Raw genomic sequence first — 26,082 nt, 5'->3', positions numbered from 1 at the left:
AAGCAACCACGGGACCCTACATATTCGTGGTTCTAGATCTCTATCGGCACACCATTTGGAGAACACTGACCATTTAGACGCGTAAAGCCGCCTCGTAGAGGGAGCTCTGGATTGCGTAATCGTGTTCATCACTCCCTCTGGCAAGACAACGGATATCCGTTGATTACCCATATGTGCAGAGACCAGCGCTCTGGATGGGGATGCCAGATTGAGCCGCAGGCTTGAGAGAGGAGGTCTCTCCTCACCGGAATCGCCCAAGGGGCTGTGTGTGACAGCCGCATCAGCTCCGGAACCAGATTTGATTCTCCCATCGCGGGGCTATAAGGAGTAGGGATGGGAGAAAAAATCGATCCATCGATGCATCACCATTCTCTCTCCAACGATTCTGGATCGATTCTGAGAATTCCAGATTCGATTCTGAGCTTAGTTTTTAACCAGATGTGCAATGACGTTGAGTTTGCTTTAGAAACACCCGCATTCTGCTTGCTTCCAATTCCTCACACACATACACCACTCGAACCTTCCGTAAAATAATCTTTCATAAAGTTCGGAAAGGTTGAAGCGAATTACATGAACATTCACAGGCTTCATTGCACGCAGGATACGCTGTGAGAGACGTGCGCTTTCTTTGATGTTACACTTGAAGTGTGCTGTCTCGCCCGTCGGTATTTTCCTTACAAATGCTCTACGAAGTCATCATTTATGTGGTTTGGAATGCAGTGGACTTATATGTTTAAAATATGAACCTCACTAACAGAAGGCTGCTTTCAATTTCAAATGAAATTGAAGCACGCGTTGCTTTGTTTGTGAGACTGCTCGCGCATGCGGCTGTGCAACTCTGTGTAGTGGTTTAATGTACTTGTGCAAAATTAACGTAAACGCTGCCAGTTATGTCTTAGGGGATTAAACGGACAGGACACACCGCATTACTTCTTTTATTTCAAAAGAGATGCGTGCGTGAATGCAGCTTAATAGATCTCCCGTAGTCTATGATGTCATAGTAAAAAACAACAGTAAAGATGAAGAAAAATCACTCACAGTTCTTGAAACGAAAACGTTCAGATAATCTATAGGCTACTGAAAGCACTTTTTGTTTGTTGTTTGTTATATTTTTCTATGCTCCTCTTTATTATTTGTTATATTAGTTATTATTTGTTATATTAGTTATATTAGTTTAAAATTCTTAACATGCAACTGTTTTAATAAAAAAAAAATTTTTAATTATTTTTTAAAAAGTACTTAATTACTTATGCAAACTAATGAATTAATAAGAGGGGAAAGGTAGATAAACAATCGTTCTGGAATCGGATCGTGACTCCCAGAATCGGAATCGGATCGGATCGTGAGGTGACCAAAGATTCCCACCCCTAATAAGGAGCACCGTGTTTCCTTGATACTCTTGATTACCTGTGGTAACAGAGAGACCGGAGGGAAAGCATAAAGAGGGAGCCTGGGCCAGGTTTGGGCCAGCACATCCTCGTTCTTTGAAAAGAACAGCGGGCAAAAAGGCGCCACAGTAACTGGACTGTCTGGGGGTGCAGGGACCCTTCCCCTGGGGGAACGTGGTCCCTGGATAGCTTGTCTGGGCCGTCGTTTAGGTGGCCTGGCACATGCGCAGCTCTCAGCGAGCGCAGGAGGTGCTGAGACCAAACGAGAAGGCATTCTGTCAGATGGCAGAGACTTCTGGATCTGACACCACCCTGACGGTTTATGTAGGACACCACAGACATGTTGTCCGAGCAGACTCGCACATGGTGGTCCCGTATGAACAGGGGGAAGCGCCTGAGCGCGTTCTCGACCGCTATCATTTCCAGACAGTTTATGTGGAAACATCTCTCTTGGTCTGACCACAGGCCAAAGACCGGTCTGCCCTCCAAGAGGGCGCCCCAACCTAGGTTGGAGGCATCCGTCAAGATGACCTTTTGGTACGAGACAGCTCTCATTGTCACACCCCGCTGATACCAGTCGGCCGCTAACCAGGGCTGCAGAGCTAAAACGCAGCTCTGAGTCACTCTGATCCGTCTGCGGCCTGAAGCCCAAGCCTGGTGAGGCACTCGAGCATTCAGCCAGCGCTGTAGCGGGCGCATACGCAGCAGGCCCAGCTGAAGCACAGCCGAGGCCGATACCATACAGCCCAGCATTCTCTGGAATGTTTTCAGAGAAGCGCTGTGTCGATAAACGGGCCACAGAGTCCAGTTCTATCCCCAGAAAGGAAACTGACTAACTGGGCAGTGATGAGCTCTTGGTCCAGTTGACCATGAGGCCCATGCTTTTCAGATGACTGAGGAGAACTGTTCTGTAAGATAGCAGTTCTATCTCTGACTGTGCCAGAATCAGCCAATCGTCCAAATAGTTCAGAATCCGCATGCCTGATTTCTCAGGGGAGCGAGAGCCGCGTCCATGCACTTCGTTAATGTACATGGTGCTAAAGATGGGCCGAACGGGAGGACGGTGTATTGATATACCTGGCTGTCGAAGGCGAATCTTAAGAATGGCCTGTGACGGGGTATTATCTGAATCTGAAAGTAAGCATCTTTCAGATCGAGAGATATAAACCAGCCCCTCGGGCGAATTTGCACGAGGATATGTCTGGTCGTGAGCATTTTGAACGGTCTTTTCATGAGAGCTTTGTTTAAATATCTCAGATCTAATATAGGTCTTAGAGCTCCGTCCTTCTTGGGTACATGAAAATAGCGGCTGTAAAAGCCTTACTCGCTCAAGAAGGAGGTACTGGTGCTATAGCCCCTTTGCACAGCAGTTTGGCCATTTCTGCGCGGAGTAGATGCGCTACTTCCGCTTTCACTTTCGTCTCGGTCCGTGCTTGAAAGCAAGGGGGACAGCGAGCGAACTGTAGTGAGTAGCCCTGTCTTATTGTTCTTAGCACCCACTCTGATATCCCTGGAATCGCTTCCCATGTTTTTACATGTATAGCTAGGGGAAGAATGGTCTCCGAGTTCCAATCGCCGCACTTCGTGGGCTCGGGAAACTGAACCGGAGGTCTGGGCATGGCGCGCGCGCACCCTCGGCGCTCGAATACGACGGCTTGCTGACAGCGGTAGCTGGCTGTTTCATATGTGACGTCCCGATTACTTTAAATGGGGAACGTTTTATGATACGCGAGCGGCGCCAGGGGGAAAAAGTTTGTTAGTAAGCGTGAGCGCTCGTGAGCGGGCACGTAACTTACATTCAAATGTGACGTCCCGATTGCTTTGAATGGGGAACGTTTTGTGATCACTTTGTGATGCGCGAGTGGCGCCTGGGGCGAGGTGTTTGTTAGTAAGCGTGAGCGCTCGTGAGCGGGCACATAACTTACATTCATAACCTGACTGGTATGAGGCTGCTTTGGCCGTGCAACAGAGTAGGCGTGAGCAGACAGTAGGCGTGGGCACGTAGTTGTGGGCACGTTTCCTACATCTAACACTCGAGCAGCATTCGCCAGCTTTAAGAGAGTGGGCTCTGTGAGAGCGAGAGACACGGGTATAGTGCTTGTGTGTAGGGGTGAACACTGAGATGTGGGCACCTTTTCTACACTTATGACTCCAGACATTATACCCTTCTTTGTGATGCGCGAGCAGCGCCGGGCGTTTATTAGTAAGCGTGAGCGCTCGTAAGCGGGCACGTAACTTACATTCATAGCCACGGGCAGAACAGCCTCCGGGTTCCGATCGCCACGCTTCGTGGGCTCGGAAAACTGAACCGGGGGCATGGGCGCGGCGCGCGCGCCCTCAGTGCTTGAATACGGTGGCTCGCTGACAGCTATGGCTGGCTGTTTCACATGTGACGTCCCGATTGCTTTGAACAGGGAACGTTTGAGATAACTTTGTGATGCGCGAGCAGCGCCGGGCGTTTATTAGTAAGCGTGAGAGCTCGTAAGCGGGCACGTAACTTACATTCATAGCCATGGGCAGAATAGCCACCGGGTTCCGATCGCCACGCTTTGTGGGCTCGGAAAACTGAACCGGAGGTTGTTTACTAGTAAGCGTGAGCGCTTGTGAGCGGGCACATACATTCGTAATCTGACCGATATGAGGCTGTTTTGGCCGCGTGACAGAGCGGGCAAAGAGTAGGCGTGAGCACAGAATTGTGGGCACATTTCCTTCATCTAGCACTCGAGCGGCATTTGCCAGCTTTATGAGAGTGGGCTCTGTGAGTGTGAGAGACACAGGGGTATCGTGCTTTCGTGTAGAGGTGAACACTGAGATGTGGGCACATTTTCTACACTTAGAGCACCACGGCATGAGCCGGATAGCCAGACGTTATACTCTTAAGATTTTGCAGGCGAGCAGGTTGCATTACCGGCTCGTTGGCTGCCGAATACACCGCTGCAGTAGCCTTTGTAGCATTCCCGGATTGAGGAGGAGGCGGAGTGATGAGAACTCGACCACTCCTCGCTGTCCGATGCCAGGATGGAACAGCTGTCACCTGGGTCCATTCCTTCAGCTTCGTCCCCTGAGGCGGCGGCAGTGAGGGCCAAAGCCGGCAGCTGCGCGTCCGGGAGGGGCGGAGAAGGAGAGAGAGAAGCTGGCGGGATGTAATCCGGCGAGCTCTTCAGTGTGACCTCAGGCTCCGCTCGCTTCTGTGAACGGTGCTTCTTGCGCGGCCCGGAGGGCGGAGTGACAGTATCCACAGTGAAGGCCTCGAGCCGAGCCCACAGGGTCGACAGCGGAAGCGCTTCACAGTGCACCCCAACACACAGCCCTCGCCCTGGATTCAGGAGGCTGCGTGTTCCGGGCCCAGGCAGAGAGCGCAGATCAAATGGCGGTCTCCAGCGCTGGGTGGGGCTCTACACGAGCCACAGGAAATGCGAGGCATTTTTAGAAAAACGCCTCGCGCTCTTTTAGAAAGTAAGTGTCGCAGCGGCGAACACTCACAGAAAGCAATAGCATTAAAAAGGATGCTCGTCGCCGGATGGCGTAGCAGGCACGGAAGCCTGAAGGCGGCGAAGACGACCGGCTTCCTCAGGCTCTTTCCTCTGCGTGCTGGTCGCTGGTTTCAACGGCGGCGGCTTCTCCCAGAGTCCAGCGATGTGTAGAGCTTCGCTGAAGATGATGAAATCAGTGATGCAGCCCCCAAGCCCGTCTTTTATACGCTAAGCCACCCCCCTTCTGGTAGGCTGCACCAGTTGCCGCAGGGCAGCCAATGGGCACGCAAGATAGCCTGCTCTAGGTCTGCTGGCTGCTGCACTGCGTTGACAATATATGAAAAATTAAGGATAATTTTTGGCTTCAATATCTCGAGAAAAGATTACTTTACCCGTAGCGTAAGCAACTTACGGAATACGAGAGAACCTCTCGTAAGAGAACTAACAATTTCTCAAAAAAATTTAACACTAGTGTATATTGGAAAACAGCAAATGTTATGTGTTAATATGGGACACTTTTAAAAATAAAGGTTCTTTATTGGCATTGATAGTTCCCTGAAGAACCTTTAACATTCATAGAACCTTTCCATTGCACAAAACAAAAGATTCTGTATTACAGTAGAAAACAGTGTCACGGTTCTGCCCTGTAAATTCTGTCTGTCTTGTCTTTGTTCAATGTCTCTATGTTAATCTGATGCTTGAACACATGGCTGTGCCTTTGTTTATGTTGCCCATGTTCTCCCCTGGTCCTGTCTCTTTGTTTCCTGTTACCCCACCACTTGTTTAGCTTATGTCTAGTCCTCATTTACCTGATTGTGCTTACCGGTTCCTTGGCCAAAAAGTTTTTTTAAAAAAATGTTCTTGGACAAAAAGTCCAATTTTTGTATGCACTTCGCTACCCTCCGTCTCATACACTTGGATGTACGCCTATGCTCATGTTGCACGTGTGCCCAATATTGGTGGAAGCCTTGAAATGTTTAAATTGAATGCCCTAAGCCCTTGATCACCCAATCTGCTATAGGGCTGATTTATTATTGACATTATTATTATTATTATTTTTTTTTAAGAGCACCAATTGCTGATGTATGATTGTCAGTAACATAACATTCTATGCAATGCACACCTGCATTTTTCTCTGGATGAGCATGGGACATCTGAGATTTTTTGGGAAGTAGATCCTCCAGGTCCTTCATCACCTGGTTAGTGCTGTCTTTGTTGTTCCGTCTGTTCTTATCCTCATCTCTTGCCTAAAAATGAACGTTAGAAATGCACACTGGCTAAGTTTTAAAGCACACTTTACATTTTCTTTACAAACTGGGGTGCCATCTAACAAATCTTAGCATGGATTGTTGTGTATCTCTGAACATAAACACTACTAACCATCTGCATTTTCTTTTTTAGCTCCATGTTGGCATTCTGGTAGGCCTGTGACACCGAATTCAGATAGTAAATGGCCAGACTGTAAGAAATCAAAAATACAAATATAAGGATTTTTTATTGTTTTATGTGAACATGTTATTTTTAAATAATTTCCTTACACCATGAGAAGTACTGCTGCTATAATGAGTCCAGGGTTTGCTAGGTAGCCTAAGATCGTCCCCATAAACGCAGGTAGATCCATATCAATGGTCTCCATAACGATGTCAATCATTTTTGCCTTCCCACTGTGGTAACAGGAAATGAAACAATGAGCATGAGTAAATTTGATAATACAAATTAATTTGGGGTATTATGCATTTATATGTTTGTGTGCATATGAGCTTATGTTTGTGTGAGGTGGGTGTCCTGGTAAAAATGTCCAAAAAAAGTTTTTTGAGATGGGTAGGTTTAGGATTAAGGGATAAAATATGTTTTTACAGTACGAAAATCATTGTCTTATGGAATGTCCCCATACAACATGGAAACCAAACGTGTGTGTGTGTGTGTGTATACCTGAAGGGTCCACAGTCAAAGGAGGGAGGCAAAGTCATGATGGTGTAAACCACAGGCAGGAGACTCAGAAAGAGAATGAGCAGTAACAAGCCCATGTAGAAGTTATTGGATTTAGAAGCTTTAAAGACCCTCTCGTGTGGGACGTTACAGGCCATTACAGCCCAGCACTGGTAGTACATGGAGCTCAGGAGCCGCAGAACATTGATGCCCACCAGACCAGGAGCATAGAACGCCCCCATCCTGATAAACAACAGACAAACAAATTGATATCTACAGGTACAAAAGAGTATGTGGCTAAATATTGTTTTGTAATATGTCCAATGTAAACTTGATAGTAATTGAAATGTCTAAATTGTCTCAAAAAGATGAAAAGCTTCAAAGCATTTTAGAACCAAGTGTGCAGCCAACAGTCTACATCAGGGGTGTTCAATCCTGCTCCTGGAGGGCCACTGTCCTGCAGAGATTAGCTCAAACTTGCCTCAACACACATGCCTGTAATTTCAGTATGCCCAGTAAGACCTTGATTAGCTGGTTCAGGCGTTTCATTGGAACAGAAGCTGAACTCTGCAGGACAGTGGCCCTCCAGGAGCAGGATTAGACACCCCTGGTTTACATGGAACCTTGTAAATACCTGGACTGAAAAGGTCCTCTTACAGTAACTCTCTTCATTTGTTTGTCTTAATTTAATACTCAAATTTTCCTCACAAATAGTGTCACAGATAGCACAAGCTCCCACATAGCAAAATGTCTTGTCCCGAATGTGGCCTTAAGCTGGCACTGCTGGCATCCTGTCGGCAAAGGTATGTATCCTATCAGCCAGAACTAGGCATGTGTGGCAAATATGGCACAGCATGGATCACAGTAAACAACATGAGGGCCAATTGTTGGTGGGAGGAGTGTGGCCCAGATCAATCCAGTGATCATCTGGTCCAAATTAGGAGTGTGACCTTGGACCAATTAAGTTCACTTTAATGCAGTTGACTTTACTGATTTACAAATTACTTAATTTGTAAAATTACTTAATTTGTAAAATTACTTTGTAAAATTATAACGTTCCATTCTGTTATAACTTGTCATTTCAAAGATTAACTTGAAACAGTAATACAGTTTAAAATTTGTATTTGATAAAAATTTCTGTGATAATTTAACCATAATCATGACATACTGTTGTAGAGTGAGATTTAAAAGTTGCATGTGAATATTTATGACAGTCTAATGGGGGCAGTCTAATGCAGTTCAACTTAGCTCCCTTGTCAGCTTCCCTATCAGTCAGTCACGTTTGAAGTTACGTCAGTGACTGACGAATTAGGATTCCAATCACCTTCGAGTGGTAACAAAACAAGCCAATGGACATTGGTGAGTGAAATTTGCATCGCAAACCACTCCCTGTGCCATGGGTATACAAGGAAGCATGCAGCACTCATTCAAGCTTTTGCTTAGGAGCCGAGCGTTTCTAAACAGATTCTACTCTACAATCATCATTTGTTTTGTACAAGAAAACGACACGTGTTGTAGGCCGTCGAGCTGCCAGCGAAGGTCGTCACGGCAACCCAGTGCATCATTCGCAGCTCTGGATGAGGGATCAGATGTCGATAGCTGCATCGGAGAGAAGGCCATAATCCTCTAGAGAGGAAGATGACGCTTGGTTTCTGGGGGCGGAGCGCGAAAAGGAAATCGCCTTGCCCCGCAATTGCTTCAAATGTTTTTCCTCTCTCACTACTTGGAAGGTGGAGTGTGCAGTTGCAGTGCATGCCCGTAAGATGTTGCCAACTGGTGGGGTCATCCGCAACTCCTGTCCAGCACCTGTGAGACAACAGCAGCTCTGGGTGCTAAGACTTACAGTGCTGCTGTAAGTACAGTGCTCTGCCTTTGCCCTGCATGAAATGGCCACGCCGCAAGTCTATCAGGCCAAAGGACTCATAATGCACAAGGGTATTTCTGAGCCAGGGTTGATGCAGGAACTGCGAATGGAGACATTTTTGTCTTACCCTGATTCACAATAACCCTATTATCAGTGTTTATATTTTAGACCTGTTGGGATGGTTTTCACAGGCGTGTGTGTCTCATCATCTCATCATATCCGTAAATAGCTTGGGCTACCGATAATGTGTTTGGTGTGGGAAGGGCATAGGTTAGTTGTCACAATGAGTGAGAAAGATTGACATACATTTCAACATAAAAGCATGCTAAATTTTGAAAGTCTGGGAATCACCCATTTAAAAAAAAAAACAGAGGAGAACAGAGGAGAGTCTGCTTGCAAAAATAGAATGCGAATCATCGTATGATCTTATTCATCTGCACAGTCACACAGAGCACAACCAAAACATGCTAAAACCTACTCAGAAAGCTATCATTATTGTAAAAGTTACATTTATTAATAATGCATTTGCATAATGGAACCACGCCCTTCAAAGAAAGAGAATATTTTTAATTATTTTTAAAAAAAAGTGTGAGCCACTTCCAGATTAATTTAGCTGTTTACAGGGACTAGTGGTGCGTTCACGTGCTATGCCTATGGTAATTATGGTAAATACCAAAAGCCGACGTGGAAAATGCACATGAACACCCCCTCATGTGGTATTTTCCACTGGGCAACTCGTAGAATATTTTGATGCACGAATTGCCGAGATGAGATAACCTTTGACCTTTTCAAAATGGCGGAGAGCAACGCGAGAGTCGTGAATGGTAAAAATATGTACTATTCATGATCTAGAAAATATACAGCATATTATTTACCGTTTGAGTTTTAGTAAATCATCTTCTTGCTGTAGCAGATGACTTAAACAATCTAAAATAGTTTTAGCTAAATAACAGGTCTGGATCTCCATCTTTTTACCACATTACGACAACAAAAGCACTTGAACGCAACACACTGGTAAATACCAGTTCACAAGTGGAAAATATCATATTTTCCATAGCACGTGAACGTACCATAGATCTCAAAGAATCAGGTGTGATTTCTCAGGAAAACTTTTTGGTAACACTTTATTTGACAGTGTCCTTGTTTAAAATGTTACTGTCAGGACTCTGGTTTGATCTTCAGCCTTTCTGCTGTGCTTGTGTCTTGATTGTCTGTTCACCTCACTCTACCATCTCAGCTGAATCCTATCCCAATCAGTGCTCTCACTCTCATTGCTTACACACCTGTTTCCCATTTTCTGCACTGATTTTCTCCACTACTTATGCTTCTCTCTTTCTTTGGTTCTCTGTCAGTGTGTCTTGGTTTCCGTCCGCTTCACTACTGTCCCCTTGTCTGAAAGACCTTAAAAGCCTTGTCTGTTAATTTAACCCTGTTTGTTGTTTATTTGCCTAGTTCCTGTTCCCTTTCTCAACTCAGCTTGCTCACCTGGTTTTTGACCCCCTGCTCTCGTCCTGGACTATTGCCGTGGCCTTTCCCTCAGGAACTGTTGCCCGCTACTGGTTTTTGACCCCAGCCTGCCTACTGGATTTCGCCTCTGTCTCGCCCTCTTGCTTGGTAGCTCGGCTACCTTTTATTTTATGTTTTGTATTGTTTTCATTCAACCTTTTGGACAATAAATCCGTTCTCAATTGATCTGCTCTTGGGTTCCTATTGTCTCTGCATTCCCCTAACATTTACATGTACTTACTGTAGTAATGAGAGTAAATTATGCATAATTACCTGCAACAAACCGTAAACCAAACACTAACCCTAATTATATGGTAAGTACATTAATATTAATTGTTGTTAATTAATATTACTCAGTACTTGAATGTAGTTTTTTAAAAATGTTTTATTTGGGCCATTGCTTATATTTTTTATGTTGTTATTGTGCTGTTTGTGCATTTGGTCCTACCAGATCATTCCTTGGTTAAATACCAATCCCAGAACATTGCCGCTTATATCAAATTCACCATAGGAAGGCTGAAAATGAAAAAGGCTGTTAGTAATCAAAAACAAAAATGGCAGTTTAGGTTCCTGGTGATGAACCTATATATTGGACTCACCCAGCCAGCCTCCAAATCCCAGCACCAGCAGTAGTTCAGGAAACGTACAATCAGCGCTCTCAGGAAGTCACCAATGAGGATGGTCAGATAAGTCACCTGTATATCTGATATGGTCAGCTTCACGAACTCCTAATGGTGGGGTGGGAATGGTTTGAAGTACAAATATAAAGCAACAAGAAATGTGCAAACAAATGTTTAGATCAGAATATCTCATCAATTAATCACAATATACAGTAATTTATATATGATTTCTGCTGGAGGAATTAGATGGACACTTTACTAATCCCACTGCAGTTTCCCAGCATGGGCCTCTGATGCCATCAGAGGGATCAAGAGGAGGTGGTGTGCCTGTGTAATTTGGGTTGTTGGCCGAGAAGTTGGCATAATACTCCTTAACGAACCAAATGCTGGCATTTTTTATAGAATCCTCTTCTTCAAGCTTAAAGAAAGAAAGGGTTTTGTTCACTTAAAAATCACTGATTTGAAAAATTGGTAGGAACAGGAAATTAAAAGGGTTATCATCAGAAAACTTACTTTCGTATTGACCTCATCGAACAGAGCAAGCAAAAATGTGTAGAGGTTACCAAGGAAGAGCGCAAATATACGCCCCAGCTGCCACTTGAGAGCGATACGTGGATGGTATTCTTCCAGCTCGGCGATAGTCTCAAAGAGCATCGGACCCACCAGCCCCAGCAGAGACATGATGATCTCCATCTGAGATACAAATTTTATTGTTATTACATAATCTACACGGATTGGACAATGAAACTTAAACACTTGGTTTTAATCATTTAGTGGTATCATGTGTAGGGCCTCCTTTTGTGGCCAATACAGCATCAGTTCGTCTTTGGAATGACAGATACAAGTCCTCAGACGCGGCCTTTCCTTTGTTTCACCCGTTTCATTTGAAACAGGCCCCGCCCTCCAAGGGGGCCCCAACAGACCAGCAAAATCCCATTCATTTTCTCCGTAGGATATTGATTTTCAGCCATATTGTCCAAACCATTCAGGGTAGATTGACCACGAGCTATGAGGTTGTGAAGCGAAAGTTTCTGCTCCTATAAAAGCCACAAGGTATGACATCAACTTTGTTATTCGCGATCTTCTGGAGAAATACTACACTACCCACAATCCTAAGCAAAACACTGACGTCTCTGATTGGTCGACCTCGCGGTTACTATGACGACGTTTACCGCCTCCGCGAACGGCTTAAGCGATCTGAAGTATAATATCAGTAGTTTATGTGTTTATACCTTTGCCATGCAGGCTGTCCACAGTGCTGAAATAACGCGGAGCCCATCGTTATTTATCATAAGTTCGGTTCAGTGTCAGTCAGACACTTTTTCTTCTTTGCTTTCATAGCGATGTGGATATATTTGCATGAGCTCTACAATTTGGGACCCCTGTAAAATCTTGTTTATTTATACCACTTTTTACAATATATTGCATTAAAGCCACACATATCATAACTGTTATCTATAGGCCTTCTTTAATTGAGACATTTATTCTAGAAATGTATTATCCTCTCCCTATGGAGGATCCCTTTCCCACTCTACAGATAAAGCGTTGTGAATTTCGGTTCGCGTACCCCGAAGTGATAAAATAAAACAAAATTCTGTATCAAAATTTATGGGCAAGACAAGTAGTTTGTTTAGGCATGGGTTGTATGGAATTACAAACCTGCGCACATATTTTCAAAAGCACATAACTATAGAATCAATTCTGAATGTGCATGTGAACGCCGTCAGCGAGGTGAATCAATCAAAATTAACTTTAGCTGGAAATAACATTATTCAAGAACCGCTATAAAGCCAAAACAATCTCTGTTACCTTAAATTATATGTTTATCTCTGTAAAGCTGCTTTGAAACAATCCATTGTTAAAAGCGCTATATAAATGAAGATGACTTGACTTGACTTGAGTTAAATAATTCAAGTTGAGGGGATGTTTGAGCTGTTTTTTTTTTAAGTCAGCCCAGACAACTGAAAATATACTGCGCAAATCAATTAAGCAGTGAAGTTGCCCTGCGTGAAAGGGCGATGCTTATTCCAACGTAAAACGCTGCATAATTGTATATAGTTTTAATCAAATAAGGTTGGATTATTTCTATGTTGAGCTGCCTGTTCATGAAGCTGAAAGTGCACGTAATAAAATAATATACCATTGATGCAAACCAACAGGAATCCTTGCTTTTTCTGCTCTATAATGTTTATGTTTTATGTGGGTAGGGCCCCGTAGTAGTTATTGAAACGGGCCCCCAGATGCTTAAGGCCACCGCTGCAAGTCCTGCACAGTGGCCAGAAGGATTTTGAGCCATTCCTCTTCCAGAACAGTGGCCATGTCACTATGTGATGCTGGTGGAGGAAAACGTTTTCTGACTTGCTCCTCCAAAATACCCCAAAGTGGCTCAAAAATATTTAGATCTGGTGACTGTGCAGACCATGAGAGATGTTCAACTTCACTTCCATGTTCATCAAATTATTCAGTCAGAAGTCTTGCTGTGTGTATTGGTGCATTATCATGCTGATACACGGCACCACCTTCAGGGTAAATGTTTGAACCATTAGGTGCACATGGTCCTCCAGAATGGTACGGTAGTCCTTGGCAGTGACGTACGCATCAAGCATACGCATTAGATCTGGTGATCTGGTGACTGTGCAGACCATGAGAGATGTTCAACTTCACTTCCATGTTCATCAAATTATTCAGTCACAAGTCTTGCTGTGTGTATTGGTGCATTATCATGCTGATACACGGCACCACCTTCAGGGTAAATGTTTGAACCATTAGGTGCACATGGTCCTCCAGAATGGTACGGTAGTCCTTGGCAGTGACGTACGCATCAAGCACAGTAGAGTGCTTCATGAATCCCAGCACAGTAGAGTGCTTGATGGGTGCCAAACCATCACTGAACCTGTTATGTGGGTGAGGAAGGATGAACCCAATAGCAGACAGTAGTCAAGGCAACACGATTTATTAAACAAATAACCGGGAAAACAAAGCCCACGAGGGGGCAAAACAAGACAGGACTACGGTGACTAACTAGACAACGACACTGACAAAACACTAGAAAACAAACAACACTTCAAGAGAAACTAACAATGACTAGACTTTCAATGACTTTCAAAGACAAGACTTTCACAGGGTACTCACAAGTAACATTTGGCAATGAACCGACACAAGACAGCAAACACAAGGGGATTAAATAAGGAGACTAATCAAGACATAACAGGTGACATGGGTGAAGCAATAAAGACTGAATCAGGATAACAAGGGGGCGGGGTTAAGAGACGAGACAACACAAGCACATGGCCATGACAATTGGCTATGCGCTTGTACACAAAACATTGGTTCTGTCATGATCCTGCCACAAGACCAGGAATAATCAATAACATGATGGCAGAATCATGACAGAACCATCACTGATCCACCCCGTGCTTCACTATGGGCAGCAACAGTCCGGGTGTTAAGCCTCTTTGGGGCTTCTCCACACTGTAACTCACAGATCAGAGACCAGTACATGTTTCACATTGTCCACAGCCCCAATTTTTTTTTTTGCACTGTTGGCACCATTGAAACTGACATTTGGAATTGGCATGAGTGACCAAAGGTTTGGCTATAGCAGCCTGACCACTAATATTGACTCTGGAGGACCCGTCAAAACAGTTTTGGTGGAAACCGGAGAGTCGAGGTCCACATTTAATTTCGCAGCTGGACAGCTGTGCTTCCTCTTGCTTCGACACTTTCTCCTTTTGGATGTGGTTCGTCCTACGTGGTGGTATGCCGCCATTACCCTGGATACCATAGCTCTCCATACACCACACAGACTTGCTGTCCTGGTCACAGATGAGCCAGTGAGACGCACACCAACAATTTGTCCTCTTTTGAACTCTGATATGTCTCCCATTATGTTGTGGATTGACATTTTTTTATGTACAGCTGTGCTATTGCTCTGCTATTCAAGCTTCACATTGTGCTCTTACTGATAGAATGTACTGTAATATCAGTAAAGATCGGCCACCAAGTCTCACATATATAGGCGTGAAACACAACATTGGTCAGTGTTTCAGTTTCATTGACCAACCCCTGTATCTTGTTAGTGTACTTAAGACAAGATATTGAATGTGGTTTTGTGCTTATATTTACCTCATTCTTCTCGTACCATGAGAGGTTGTCCATGTTCGCAAACTCTTGGGATCGTTTGACCACAAAGTAGATGAGATAGCCACTTCCACCAAGTGTACAGGTGATGAGAAAGTTGGCTAGGACACGTAAGAATCTCCTCAGATGAATGTTCTCATCCTTTTGGTTCTCCTGCTCATCCACAATGGACTCCTGCAGAACACATTAGAGGTTCCAAACTGAGAAAATCTCATGCAAGACCATTTTGGAGCTACAGAGCACGTATGAACATTTATTTAAACCATATCACTTGATCTGGCCAGATTATTTGGTTTTACAGAGAGTTGACCACCTCAGATCTCTGAAGGGACAACCAGACTATGAAACAAAAAAAAATGCAGTGGTCAGAAAACACACATCTACACCTACCCAAGAATTTCCACATATACACAAAAGCACATACTTTGAAGCTGGTGGTGATGGAGGCGAATTTATTGTCGGCTGTCTCCGCATTCCCAATAAGATAATCCCAGCTGGTGAACATCTTCCAGGCAAAGGTGAACTCACTGTCTTCTCCATCCCCTCCCCCCACATCTGCGTTTTTAGCCATCCTAACAGCGAGAGTGGACTTTATTCAACACTTGTAAAGAATCCAGTCTCGCCGGCAGGATAACAGAAGCGCAATTTCCAATTGCAGTCAAAACAACAATCATGTTGGTAATACTCATACAATGATGCTGTGTAGTGTGGTGAACTTTCTGTTAGGCTATCTGGAGAAAATTCTTTGTATTTAAAGGTGAAGTGTTTTAAAAAAAAAAAAAAGTTAAATATGTCTTCGATTCCCCAGAGGGTTGACTGCCCATGTTCACAAAAATATTACAATACATGAAATGATCAATACAAAATGGTGCCGTTTCTTAATTTGAATGGGTGGAAGGGAAGATTATCATTAGTTTCAGTAAGTTCATAGAAAGCAACCATGACATGACATGAGGGTGAGGAAATGTCAAAAAAAAAATCTTATATTTGCGCCATTACTTTGTGCAGCTGAATTTATATCTCACAACTACATCTTTATTTATTTTATATCTTACAAAGCATATGTCATGATTGTGACTTTACTGCTAACAATACTGACTATAGTTCAAACGTTTATATCACACAATTTTGACAATTTCTCGTAATTGTGACTATTTCTAGTAATTAAAAAATCTCAAAATTGCTACTATTGATAATTGCATCTTTTTTATTTCAATTGCCTATTGTTTCTGACGCGGAAACATTGCATATTTCTTTGACAAGACTCAAGCTTCTCCGTTATAGTAATGCAAAATGTCGATCTTTGCATCTTCCGAAATTTTGTTTCGAATGCATGTGTAAAATGCACATGTAAACCAGATTGTAGATATACATTTTAAACATTCAGAAAATTCAGAAACTACAATCATTCAATCAAAATTGAAATGTTATGCAGCCATTTTCTGTGACTTTGCAAGACCTCCGATTCATTAACTGTCAAAGGTAAATTACTAGAAGAGTGACAAAGTGCAGTAAATGGTAAAACTGTTTGTGCTACAAAACAGTGTGATTATGATTACCACAATAAATATGATAACAAACACTAGTTTGCAGTATCAAGCAGCAAAAAAAATTTTTTTCACCATTAGCTGTCTAATCTGACACCACAATCTTTTTAACCATTGTAGATGTACAGTACAATTAAAGACAATACACTAGATTCTGTACAACCTTTTGCCATCTACAAAGAACAATAATACTTACAAAAAAATATATATATATATTGGTATATGCATACACATTCACAGCATACACATTGAGATATATACTTCTCAAGAACATTTCATGTCATTGCTACAACATCTAGCAATGCATGAAAGAGGGACTCACGTTCGGATCACAACCATGAGACTATACCCAAAGGACCCAATGCCCACCAAGAGGTAGGACAGAGGGAGACGAAACTTCAGGAAGCCAATGGTTCTCTGGTTATTATAGTAGCCATAGAAAAGTACTGAGTACTTGCAGTAACCCTGTCAAAGAGAAGGCATCAAAAAGTGTTATTGATAACCATACATTTATATTATGGTAAGAAGAAATGTGACAAACACTGCGTAACTCTCTAATTCCATGACACAATTTTCAAAGAAAATTAAACCTGTAAATAAACAGAAAAATTTAAATGATGCAAAATTAATGAAACTTTTTAGATTCCGTTGTAGCACAAGATATAAATTCTCAAATCATGCTGGAGAACATGATCATTAGGTTTTACATGACCTTGTGGAGTTCATGTTGCTGCTAGTCCAAAGGGCGACTAATATACTAAGCTGTTCTGAAATTCATGTTTACTTTTGACTTAAAATTGTATTTTAAAATGCAAAATAGGCATTTTCACTAGTGGTCTCAAACTGTCAGACCCCATTGTATAAAAGACATGTATCATGATCTTACATTGAAATCTGTGAGAACAGCATAGTCCATAGCAGTGGCTTGTTCTGGTCTCGGCACAGTTTTCCGAGGAATGGACCCATATGGAAGTCCCATGAGAACCTTGCGGATAATTCCATATGTTTAAATCATTTGTGAAGGGCAGCAGTCATTTTTTGTAGATTGTATTAGAAAGATACTTTATTTATCTCCGGTAAGCCAAATTTAAGGCAAAAGAGCATACTTTTATACTTATGTAGGTAAAACACAACATAATTGATAAAACACTGACCTCTGGTATCACAACCAGGCCAAAAGTCAAGCCAAAGAGGACTAAGTTCATACCGTACATCCAACGGAGGAAAATAAAGTATGAAGCAACAGAGGAGCCAAAGTGACCTGCAAATGGATGAAACATCGGCAAGGCACAGAATAAGGAACTTTTAGTTGAGTACCTCTTTTTTTTTACTTGCAAGATGAAAAACTAATTCATATACAGGTCAAAGAAATAATTTTCTATCATCAGTAAGACAGCTGAAATGATACACACCATTCCTGTATGTAACGTGAATGGGGGAGTCATTAGTACTTACTCTCAACTTCCTTTATTTTCCGCTCCCATGGGATGCACGATGTCCTAAAATTTTCAAAATCTCTTTGAAACTTTATCCATTTCTGTATGATGAGGCACAAAGGAAACAGGGAATGTTAGGAGGCTGCAGGTAACTATATTTTTACGTTTTTTTCAAGAAAATGTTATTGGCGTTTGCCGTTTGCCTACAGTATACTCGTTGCCACCGTGAGTTTTGCAATGTGGTTGCTAAGGTATTCACGTTGTGTTTTAACCCATTGCTATGTTGTTGCTAGGGAGTTCTGGGTGATTACTAGGGCATTGCTAGGTGTTTTCTTACTGGCTCTAGTGTAAAAAGTCCACTCCAAAATCTCTATCTGACATTCTGATCTGATCTCTCTTAAAATAGGAATGTTTTATTTTCAGCAACAGTCATAGTGATGCATAAAGTGAAGATTTTCATATTCCTACCTTCATCATCATCACTTTGTAGGCATACAGCTTCCTGCCTTTTCCTTTGCCCAAGGCACCTTCAAATTTATCCACAAACTGCTGAGCCTCTCTACAGACACAAGGAGAACATGTGATTGTTAAAAGGAGTGGATTTACTTTACTGAAACGGAGCGGTGGTTCACAGAAATCGCACAATGAAGGAATCTCAGAATTTGTAGGAGAAAATGCAAGCCACATAAACTGAAACGAGAACTGAAAAAAGAATGAACAAAACAGGGAGTATTATACACAGGATTAACAAGGGAACACAGGTGAACGAAATCGATAATGAAGGCGACAAACAAGGAGGACTTAGTAACTATAGAAATTAATACTGCACAGAAAAAAAAGGAACATTAACAAAAACGTAATGAAACATAACATAACTGACACTTAACTGGATCACTGTATTAATCAATCAGCTTCAAGGACTAGAACTATCTATTTTTAAAGCTACATTTAAGCTAAAATACACAAAAGAGACAGATATGATGTGGATGTCAAGGCCTAATAAAGTAATAAACCCACTTAAACTACTAAACTTAAAGGGATACTCCACCCCAAATTGAAAATTCCACCATCATTTACATTATTTTAAAAATGTGTGATTTTCTTTCTTCTGGGGAACATCAAAGAAGAAATTTTGAGAATTTTATGTTTTAAAAACATAACATTTTATGTTTAATAAATGCTAACAGAAGCTTCACTTCACTTAGGGACGTGGAACATCACCTCGCTGGCAGGGAAGGAGCCTGAGATCGTGCGTGAGGTTGAGAGGTTCCGACTAGAGATAGTCGGGATCACCTCTACGCATGGCTTGGGCTCTGGAACCACACTCCTTGAGAGAGGATGGACTCTTCACCACTCTGGAGTTGCCCATGGTGAGAGGCGACGGGCTGGTGTGGGTTTGCTTATAGCCCCCCAGCTCAGCCGCCATGTGCTGGAGTTTACCCCGGTGAACGAGAGGGTCGTTTCCCTGCGCCTACGGGTCGGGGATAGGTCTCTCACTGTCGTGTGTGCCTACGGGCCGAACGGCAGTGCAGAGTACCCGGCCTTCTTGGGGTCTCTGGGAGGAGTGCTGGAAAGTGCTCCGACTGGGGACTCCGTCGTTCTACTGGGGGACTTCAACGCTCACGTGGGCAGCGACAGTGACACCTGGAGGGGCGTGATTGGGAGGAACGGCCCCGCCGACCTGAACCCGAGCGGTGTTCAGTTATTGGACTTCTGTGCTAGTTACAGTTTGTCCATAACGAACACCATGTTCAAGCATAAGGGTGTCCATCAGTGCACGTGGCACCAGGACACCCTAGGTCGTAGGTCGATGATCGACTTTGTGGTCGTTTCATCTGACCTGCGGCCGTATGTCTTGGACACTCGGGTGAAGAGAGGGGCGGAGCTGTCAACTGATCACCACCTGGTGGTGAGTTGGATCCGATGGCGGGGGAGGAAGCTGGACAGACACGGCAGACCCAAGCGTACTGTAAGGGTTTGCTGGGAACGTTTGGCCGAATCTCCTGTCAGAGAGATCTTCAACTCCCACCTCCGGCAGAGCCACGACCGGATCCCGAGGGAGGCTGGAGATATTGAGTCTGAGTGGACCATGTTCTCCGCCTCCATTGTCGAAGCGGCGGCTCGGAGCTGTGGCCGTAAGGTCTCCGGTGCCTGTCGAGGCGGCAATCCCCGAACCCGGTGGTGGACACCGGAAGTAAAGGATGCCGTCAAGCTGAAGAAGGAGTCCTATCGGGCCTGGTTGGCTTGTGGGACTCCTGAGGCAGTTGACAGGTACCGGCAGGCCAAGCGGACTGCAGCCCGGGTGGTTGTGGCGGCAAAAACTCGGGCCTGGGAGGAGTTCGGTGAGGCCATGGAGAAGGACTATCGGCTGGCCTCGAAGAGATTCTGGCAAACTGTCCGGCGCCTCAGGAGAGGGAAACAGTGCCCTACCAACGCTGTTTACAGTGGAGGTGGGCAGCTGTTGACCTCAACTGGGGATGTCGTCGGACGGTGGAAGGAATACTTCGAGGATCTCCTCAATCCCGCCGTCACGTCTTCTATTGAGGAAGCAGAGGCTGGGGGCTCAGAGGTGGACTCGTCCATCACCCTAGCTGAGGTCACCGAGGTAGTCAAGAAACTCCTCGGTGGCAAGGCACCGGGGGTGGATGAGATCCGCCCTGAGTACCTCAAGTCTCTGGATGTTGTGGGGCTGTCTTGGCTGGAACGCCTCTGCAGCATCGCGTGGCGGTCGGGGACAGTGCCTCTGGGATGGCAGACCGGGGTGGTGGTCCCTCTTTTTAAGAAAGGGGACCGGAGGGTGTGTTCCAACTACAGGGGGATCACACTTCTCAGCCTCCCTGGGAAAGTCTATGCCAGGGTACTGGAGAGGAGAATACGGCCGATAGTGGAACCTCGGATTCAGGAGGAACAGTGCGGTTTTCGTCCAGGCCGTGGAACACTGGACCAGCTCTACACCCTCTACAGGGTGCTGGAGGGTTCATGGCAGTTTGCCCAACCAGTCCACATGTGCTTTGTGGATTTGGAGAAGGCATTCGACTGTGTCCCCCGAGGCGGCCTGTGGAGGGTGCTCCGGGAGTATGGGGTCCCGGGTCCTTTGCTAAGGGCTGTCCGGTCCCTGTATGACCGAAGCAGGAGCTTGGTTCGCATTGCCGGTAGTAAGTCAGACTTCTTCCCGGTGCATGTTGGACTCCGGCAGGGCTGCCCTTTGTCGCCGGTTCTGTTCATAATTTTTATGGACAGAATTTCTAGGCGCAGCCAGGGGCCGGAGGGTGTCAGGTTTGGGGACCACGCGATTTCGTCTCTGCTCTTTGCGGATGATGTTGTCGTGTTGGCCCCCTCACACCAGGACCTTCAGCGTGCACTGGGACGGTTTGCAGCCGAGTGTGAAGCGGCTGGGATGAGAATCAGCCCCTCCAAATCCGAGGCCATGGTCCTCAGTCGGAAAAGGGCGGCTTGCTCACTTCAGGTTGGTGGAGAGATCCTTCCTCAAGTGGAGGAGTTTAAGTATCTTGGGGTTTTGTTCACGAGTGAGGGAAGGATGGAACGGGAGATTGACAGACGGATCGGTGCAGCTTCTGCAGTAATGCGGTCAATGTACCGGTCTGTTGTGGTGAAGAAAGAGCTGAGCCGTAAAGCAAAGCTCTCGATTTACCGGTCAATCTACGTTCCTACTCTCACCTATGGTCATGAGCTTTGGGTCATGACCGAAAGGACAAGATCCCGGATACAGGCGGCCGAAATGAGCTTTCTCCGCAGGGTGGCTGGGCGATCCCTTAGAGATAGGGTGAGAAGCTCGGTCACTCGGGAGGAGCTCAGAGTAGAGCCACTGCTCCTCCACATCGAGAGGGGTCAGCTGAGGTGGCTCGGGCATCTGTTTCGGATGCCTCCTGGACGCCTTCCCGGGGAGGTGTTCCGGGCACGTCCCACTGGGAGGAGACCCCGGGGAAGACCTAGGACACGCTGGAGAGACTATGTCTCCCGGCTGGCCTGGGAACGCCTCGGTGTCCCCCCGGAAGAGCTGGAGGAAGTGTCCAGGGAGAGGGAAGTCTGGGCATCTCTGCTTAGACTGCTGCCCCCGCGACCCGGCCCCGGATAAGCGGAAGAAGATGGATGGATGGATAAATGCTAACAGAATTTTCATTCTGTGGAGTTTGAACGTTTGTTTGTTTATTTATTTATTTTTCATTTCGGGGAGTATCCCTTTAAGTTACTCCAGTAACTATATCTTTTAGTGGAAGAATTAACTTAACAAAACCACTTAACCCTCTGGTGCTGTCTGGTCATTTTTTACCGTTTTGTTTTTTTACTTCATCGGAATGGTATGAAACTTGGTAAAGGTTTTGGCTCTTGCTATGTGAACACACAGACCCACACAAAAATCATGGACATTATTCAAAAAGGTTAAATGGTCCTGAAAATAAATAGTCACACATGTTAGGGGTGGGAATCTCTAGGCACCTCACGATTCGATTCGATTACGATTCAGAGGGCTGCGATTCGATGCTAAATCGATTATCAGAATCTTTTTTTTGTGTGTGTGTGACTATAAATACTTTGCTTTAAAAGTACAAAGTAATGACCCATAAAGAATTAACGTACAATATATTTTATTAACATTGCAAAGAACCAACAGGAAAATACATGTGTGTCTGAACTAGCAGCAGCATATTTGTAGTAAATTAATAATATAACAACGACCGGTAACGTTACAGCCGAGTGTTTTTCCTCCTCTGGCTGGAAACGTGTCATTTGGCTTCATGTGTCTTGTTTCCGAAATATTTTAGTTTTACTCTACAAAGCTTACAACTAGTGTGGCTCTTTGACAATTGTGAATCGATTCAGAATCGTCCACGTCCGCATCGCGATGCATCTAAGAATCGATTTTTTCCCCCACCCCTAACACATGTACTCCTCGGGGTCAAAAATGACCGCATTGGAAATGAATAGAAGACAAATTAAAACATTTGGTACTGCACCCAAACAAAATCTTACTGAATGCTCATTTCTTGGAGCACAACTTGTTTAGATTTATGGCTTTGATGTTCTCATAGTTTTAGAGTAAAACATGGAAAATATATTTTTCAGGTCCATGCTCAAAACATGGTTAACATGTAATAAATGGATCATAACTATTCCATAAATATAACTTAGTACCATAAAATCCCTTAAATATATTAATTGTTTCATAAAAACAATAAGGCCTTGCTGTATCGTGAATTTAGTCACATCTTAATGGGGTGTCTTGAAGCTTATTGATTCATTATAACATTTTTTTGCATTACATTTAAGATTTCTCAGTACTTGAGGACTTTAAGTCGTCTTTTCATTCGCCAGGGCTTGTTCCTGATGTTTGCTATCAGTTTCTTCTTCTCCTCCACCTCCTCCATCAGTTTGGCCATTTCTCCTTCAGACATGGACTCCTCCTCTTCATCTGATTTGGAATCATCACCACTAAGACATAGAACATGATGTGATCGAGTGCTTCATTCATAAAAATGACTTGTTTTGTCTTGCATAAACTTCAAAATGTTGTTTAAGGCTGGAATACACAACATGAATTGTGTACAGATTTTTGCCCACATTTTTCCCTCTGGATGATTCAACACTAGTTGTTTGTTGTACTGAAAGTCTGGTAGTGTGTGATGCCTCAGTTGTTTAGTGTATAACCATTACAAAGTCAGCAAGTGTGTATGATGCCTAGTGTTTTTAAAAGTTGTGTAGTGTATTCCAGCCTTTAAAGGCTTAAAACAACAAAATAAAATTGTAAAGAGAGATTTTATAAGGATAAGAATTATAAAGATTGTATAGATTGGTAACCCTTAAATTTAATTTGTTTTTACTATAGTAATATCATTAAATTATGCAAAATGACAAGCACTAAACCAAACCATATACCGTATAATAATGGTAACACTTTAATTTACAGTGCCCTTGTTACACATTGTACATGTAATTACTACAGTAATAACAGTAAATTATGCATAGTTACACGCAACTAACCATAAACCAAACCCTCACCCTAATTATATAGTAAGTACATGTTGTTAATTAATATTACTGCATACTTAACTGTATAATTACACTGTAACAAGGGCACCTTCAAATAAAGTGTAACCATAATGAAATATTTTAGTACTTATTTGTGTAATTACTCTGTAACAAGGGCAAAAGATGCAAAATATTTTTTTTTTTTTTTGAAAAAACAAGACAAAAATTTAGAATTGTTTTGTTTGCAGTGTTATGTTTCCATCACACACACACACACTTTGCAAATGTTCCTACACCCATATGACTAATCATAATATCAGGCGTATACGGTTAGAAGTCGCTAATGGAGATTAATGGCATGAGCTCTAACTAGTACAAGTGTGTGTCTAGAGTGTATGGGGAGACATAGTATTAAAAATGCAATGGCTTTAAATAGTTAAAACGATACTGTCGTGGTTATAGGGAGAGGCTCGGATAGTTGACCATATTTTTTCAAACAACACTAACCACTTTTATAATTAGTACGGAAATATGGCATGTAAATTACACCTTAAAAATAGCAACATTTCAATAGAACTTTGGGGATGGACTGTAAAAGAGAAAAAGTAAAAAAAAAAAAAAAAAATTACGATTTTATATTCAGTGATCTCTTGGTATAGGTGTTGTGACTTGTGCGCAGTTAATGAAGTCAATTAATTATGATTTAATTATCCAGTTCTATCGCGTTACCACTTGTGTCAGCATACCTACTGTTCTTTTTCTTCTTTTCTTTGTCGCTGTCTTTGTCATTGTCCTTGTCTTTTCCTTTCCCCTTGGCATCTTTCTGTTTTTTGTTTCCACCTCTCTTGCTTTTTCTACCGGACTCCCCATCTCCCCCACTTTCTCGCACTTTTCCTCTTCTCCTGTTCCCAGCACACCGTCTCTGTGGAATATCATCATCGCTGTCTTCCTCTGCCTGTGCAGCTTTCTTTTTCTTGGCTGCTCGACGGCCTCTGGGGGGTTCATCATCCGCATCTTCATCCTCACCATCCTCACTGGTGACTGCTTTGCCCCGTTTACCGGCTGCGTTTTTTTTAGCACCTTTGCCTTTTGCTTTTTTGTCCTCTGAGAAAAAGAGAACACAATTGCATTGTCATAAAATGCATAAAAACAATACATTATTGCTGAGTAACAAAAGATAAACACAGATTGTTACAAATTCTGAAAGAAAAATTGGGAGAAACTTGCTGTCACTATAGTCACTATATGTAGACATTTCTAGTTGCTGAGTGTTTTCTAGGTTATAAGCAACAGAAATATTGATTATAGCCTTATACACCAACACTCATAAAAAAAAGAAAAAGAAAGGAGAAAATAAGGAAAAACAATTCAGTGTAACATCTTTTCTTACCTTCAGCACTCTCCACGTCTCCATCAATATCTATTCCCACTACCAAAAAAATATATATATATATTATGAGTAGCTCCCTAAGCGCAGAATGTCAACAGATGACAGGATTTAAAAAATAAATAAAAAAATAAACGTATTACTAAAATAATGGTCATTAGGGTTTAATGTAACTCTTAAATTAAATTATTATACATTGGAAATAAAAAGTACAACTCACCATCTTCCAGTTTTCTTGCTGGATCACTTTTCTTTGGCATTTTACTGCCCTTCTAATCTCTATTAGCCTCTGAATTATTCCCTTGCATCTGTGGTCTAACAAATTACTGCACAGGTGTGCAGCTGCTCTCGAGTAACTGACTCCCTATTGCCATAGAAACGCCAAGTGACCTCACCTGTGCGATTGATAATAGTATGTTAAATGAGCTGGAACAGTTGTCTGGTCGATTTGAGTTCAGATTAAATCTTTTAGAGAGAAAAAAAAATATTTAAGACAAAGGAATTAATACAAAGCACAAACACAGCTCAATATTAAAAGGATCTGAGAACTTACATGAAGTAAAACAAATGTAGCCTTTCAGAAGCGTTTAAATTCCATCAATGTTCAAAGGAACAATCAAAAAGTGTTCTGGATGACCCACAGGACAGTGCGACACATCCATTTAAACAGTTTGATGCACTCTCACTCATTGGGACACATGACACCTAACGCTGCTGTCACGAAAAGAGCCTCCTTAAAGATTTAATGAAGGTTTAGGTTTTCCTTCGGTTTTCAAAGACAATTAAACACATTTCACACTATGT

At 43.2% G+C, this 26,082-nt stretch overlaps 1 protein-coding gene across 1 annotated transcript in view; it reads right to left on the bottom strand.

The window, feature by feature from the left end:
* The window catches only part of tmc2a (transmembrane channel-like 2a), a 28,143-nt gene extending 2,411 nt beyond the window's left edge, over positions 1-25,732 (bottom strand). Inside the window, exons 1-19 of the mRNA XM_056265486.1 lie at positions 25,499-25,732; positions 25,282-25,320; positions 24,638-24,995; positions 23,205-23,354; positions 18,372-18,462; positions 17,923-18,004; positions 17,622-17,728; positions 17,354-17,452; positions 16,790-16,932; positions 15,345-15,492; positions 14,906-15,094; positions 11,294-11,473; positions 11,040-11,198; positions 10,760-10,888; positions 10,609-10,676; positions 6,794-7,033; positions 6,400-6,525; positions 6,242-6,320; positions 5,985-6,108 (exon numbers count right to left, since the gene is read on the bottom strand). Of these exons, the coding sequence (XP_056121461.1) occupies positions 5,985-6,108; positions 6,242-6,320; positions 6,400-6,525; positions 6,794-7,033; positions 10,609-10,676; positions 10,760-10,888; positions 11,040-11,198; positions 11,294-11,473; positions 14,906-15,094; positions 15,345-15,492; positions 16,790-16,932; positions 17,354-17,452; positions 17,622-17,728; positions 17,923-18,004; positions 18,372-18,462; positions 23,205-23,354; positions 24,638-24,995; positions 25,282-25,320; positions 25,499-25,538 (2,551 nt within the window). The 5' untranslated portion in view covers positions 25,539-25,732. The remainder of the gene's footprint in view (positions 1-5,984; positions 6,109-6,241; positions 6,321-6,399; positions 6,526-6,793; positions 7,034-10,608; positions 10,677-10,759; positions 10,889-11,039; positions 11,199-11,293; positions 11,474-14,905; positions 15,095-15,344; positions 15,493-16,789; positions 16,933-17,353; positions 17,453-17,621; positions 17,729-17,922; positions 18,005-18,371; positions 18,463-23,204; positions 23,355-24,637; positions 24,996-25,281; positions 25,321-25,498) is intronic.
* Between the last annotated feature and the right edge of the window lie 350 nt (positions 25,733-26,082).

The sequence above is a fragment of the Rhinichthys klamathensis genome, unplaced genomic scaffold (genome assembly GCF_029890125.1).
Source record: "Rhinichthys klamathensis goyatoka isolate OS25496 unplaced genomic scaffold, OSU_Roscu_1.1 h1tg000234l_1, whole genome shotgun sequence".
Taxonomy (NCBI): Eukaryota; Metazoa; Chordata; class Actinopteri; order Cypriniformes; family Leuciscidae; genus Rhinichthys; species Rhinichthys klamathensis.
This window is presented reverse-complemented; position numbering and strand designations above follow the sequence as displayed.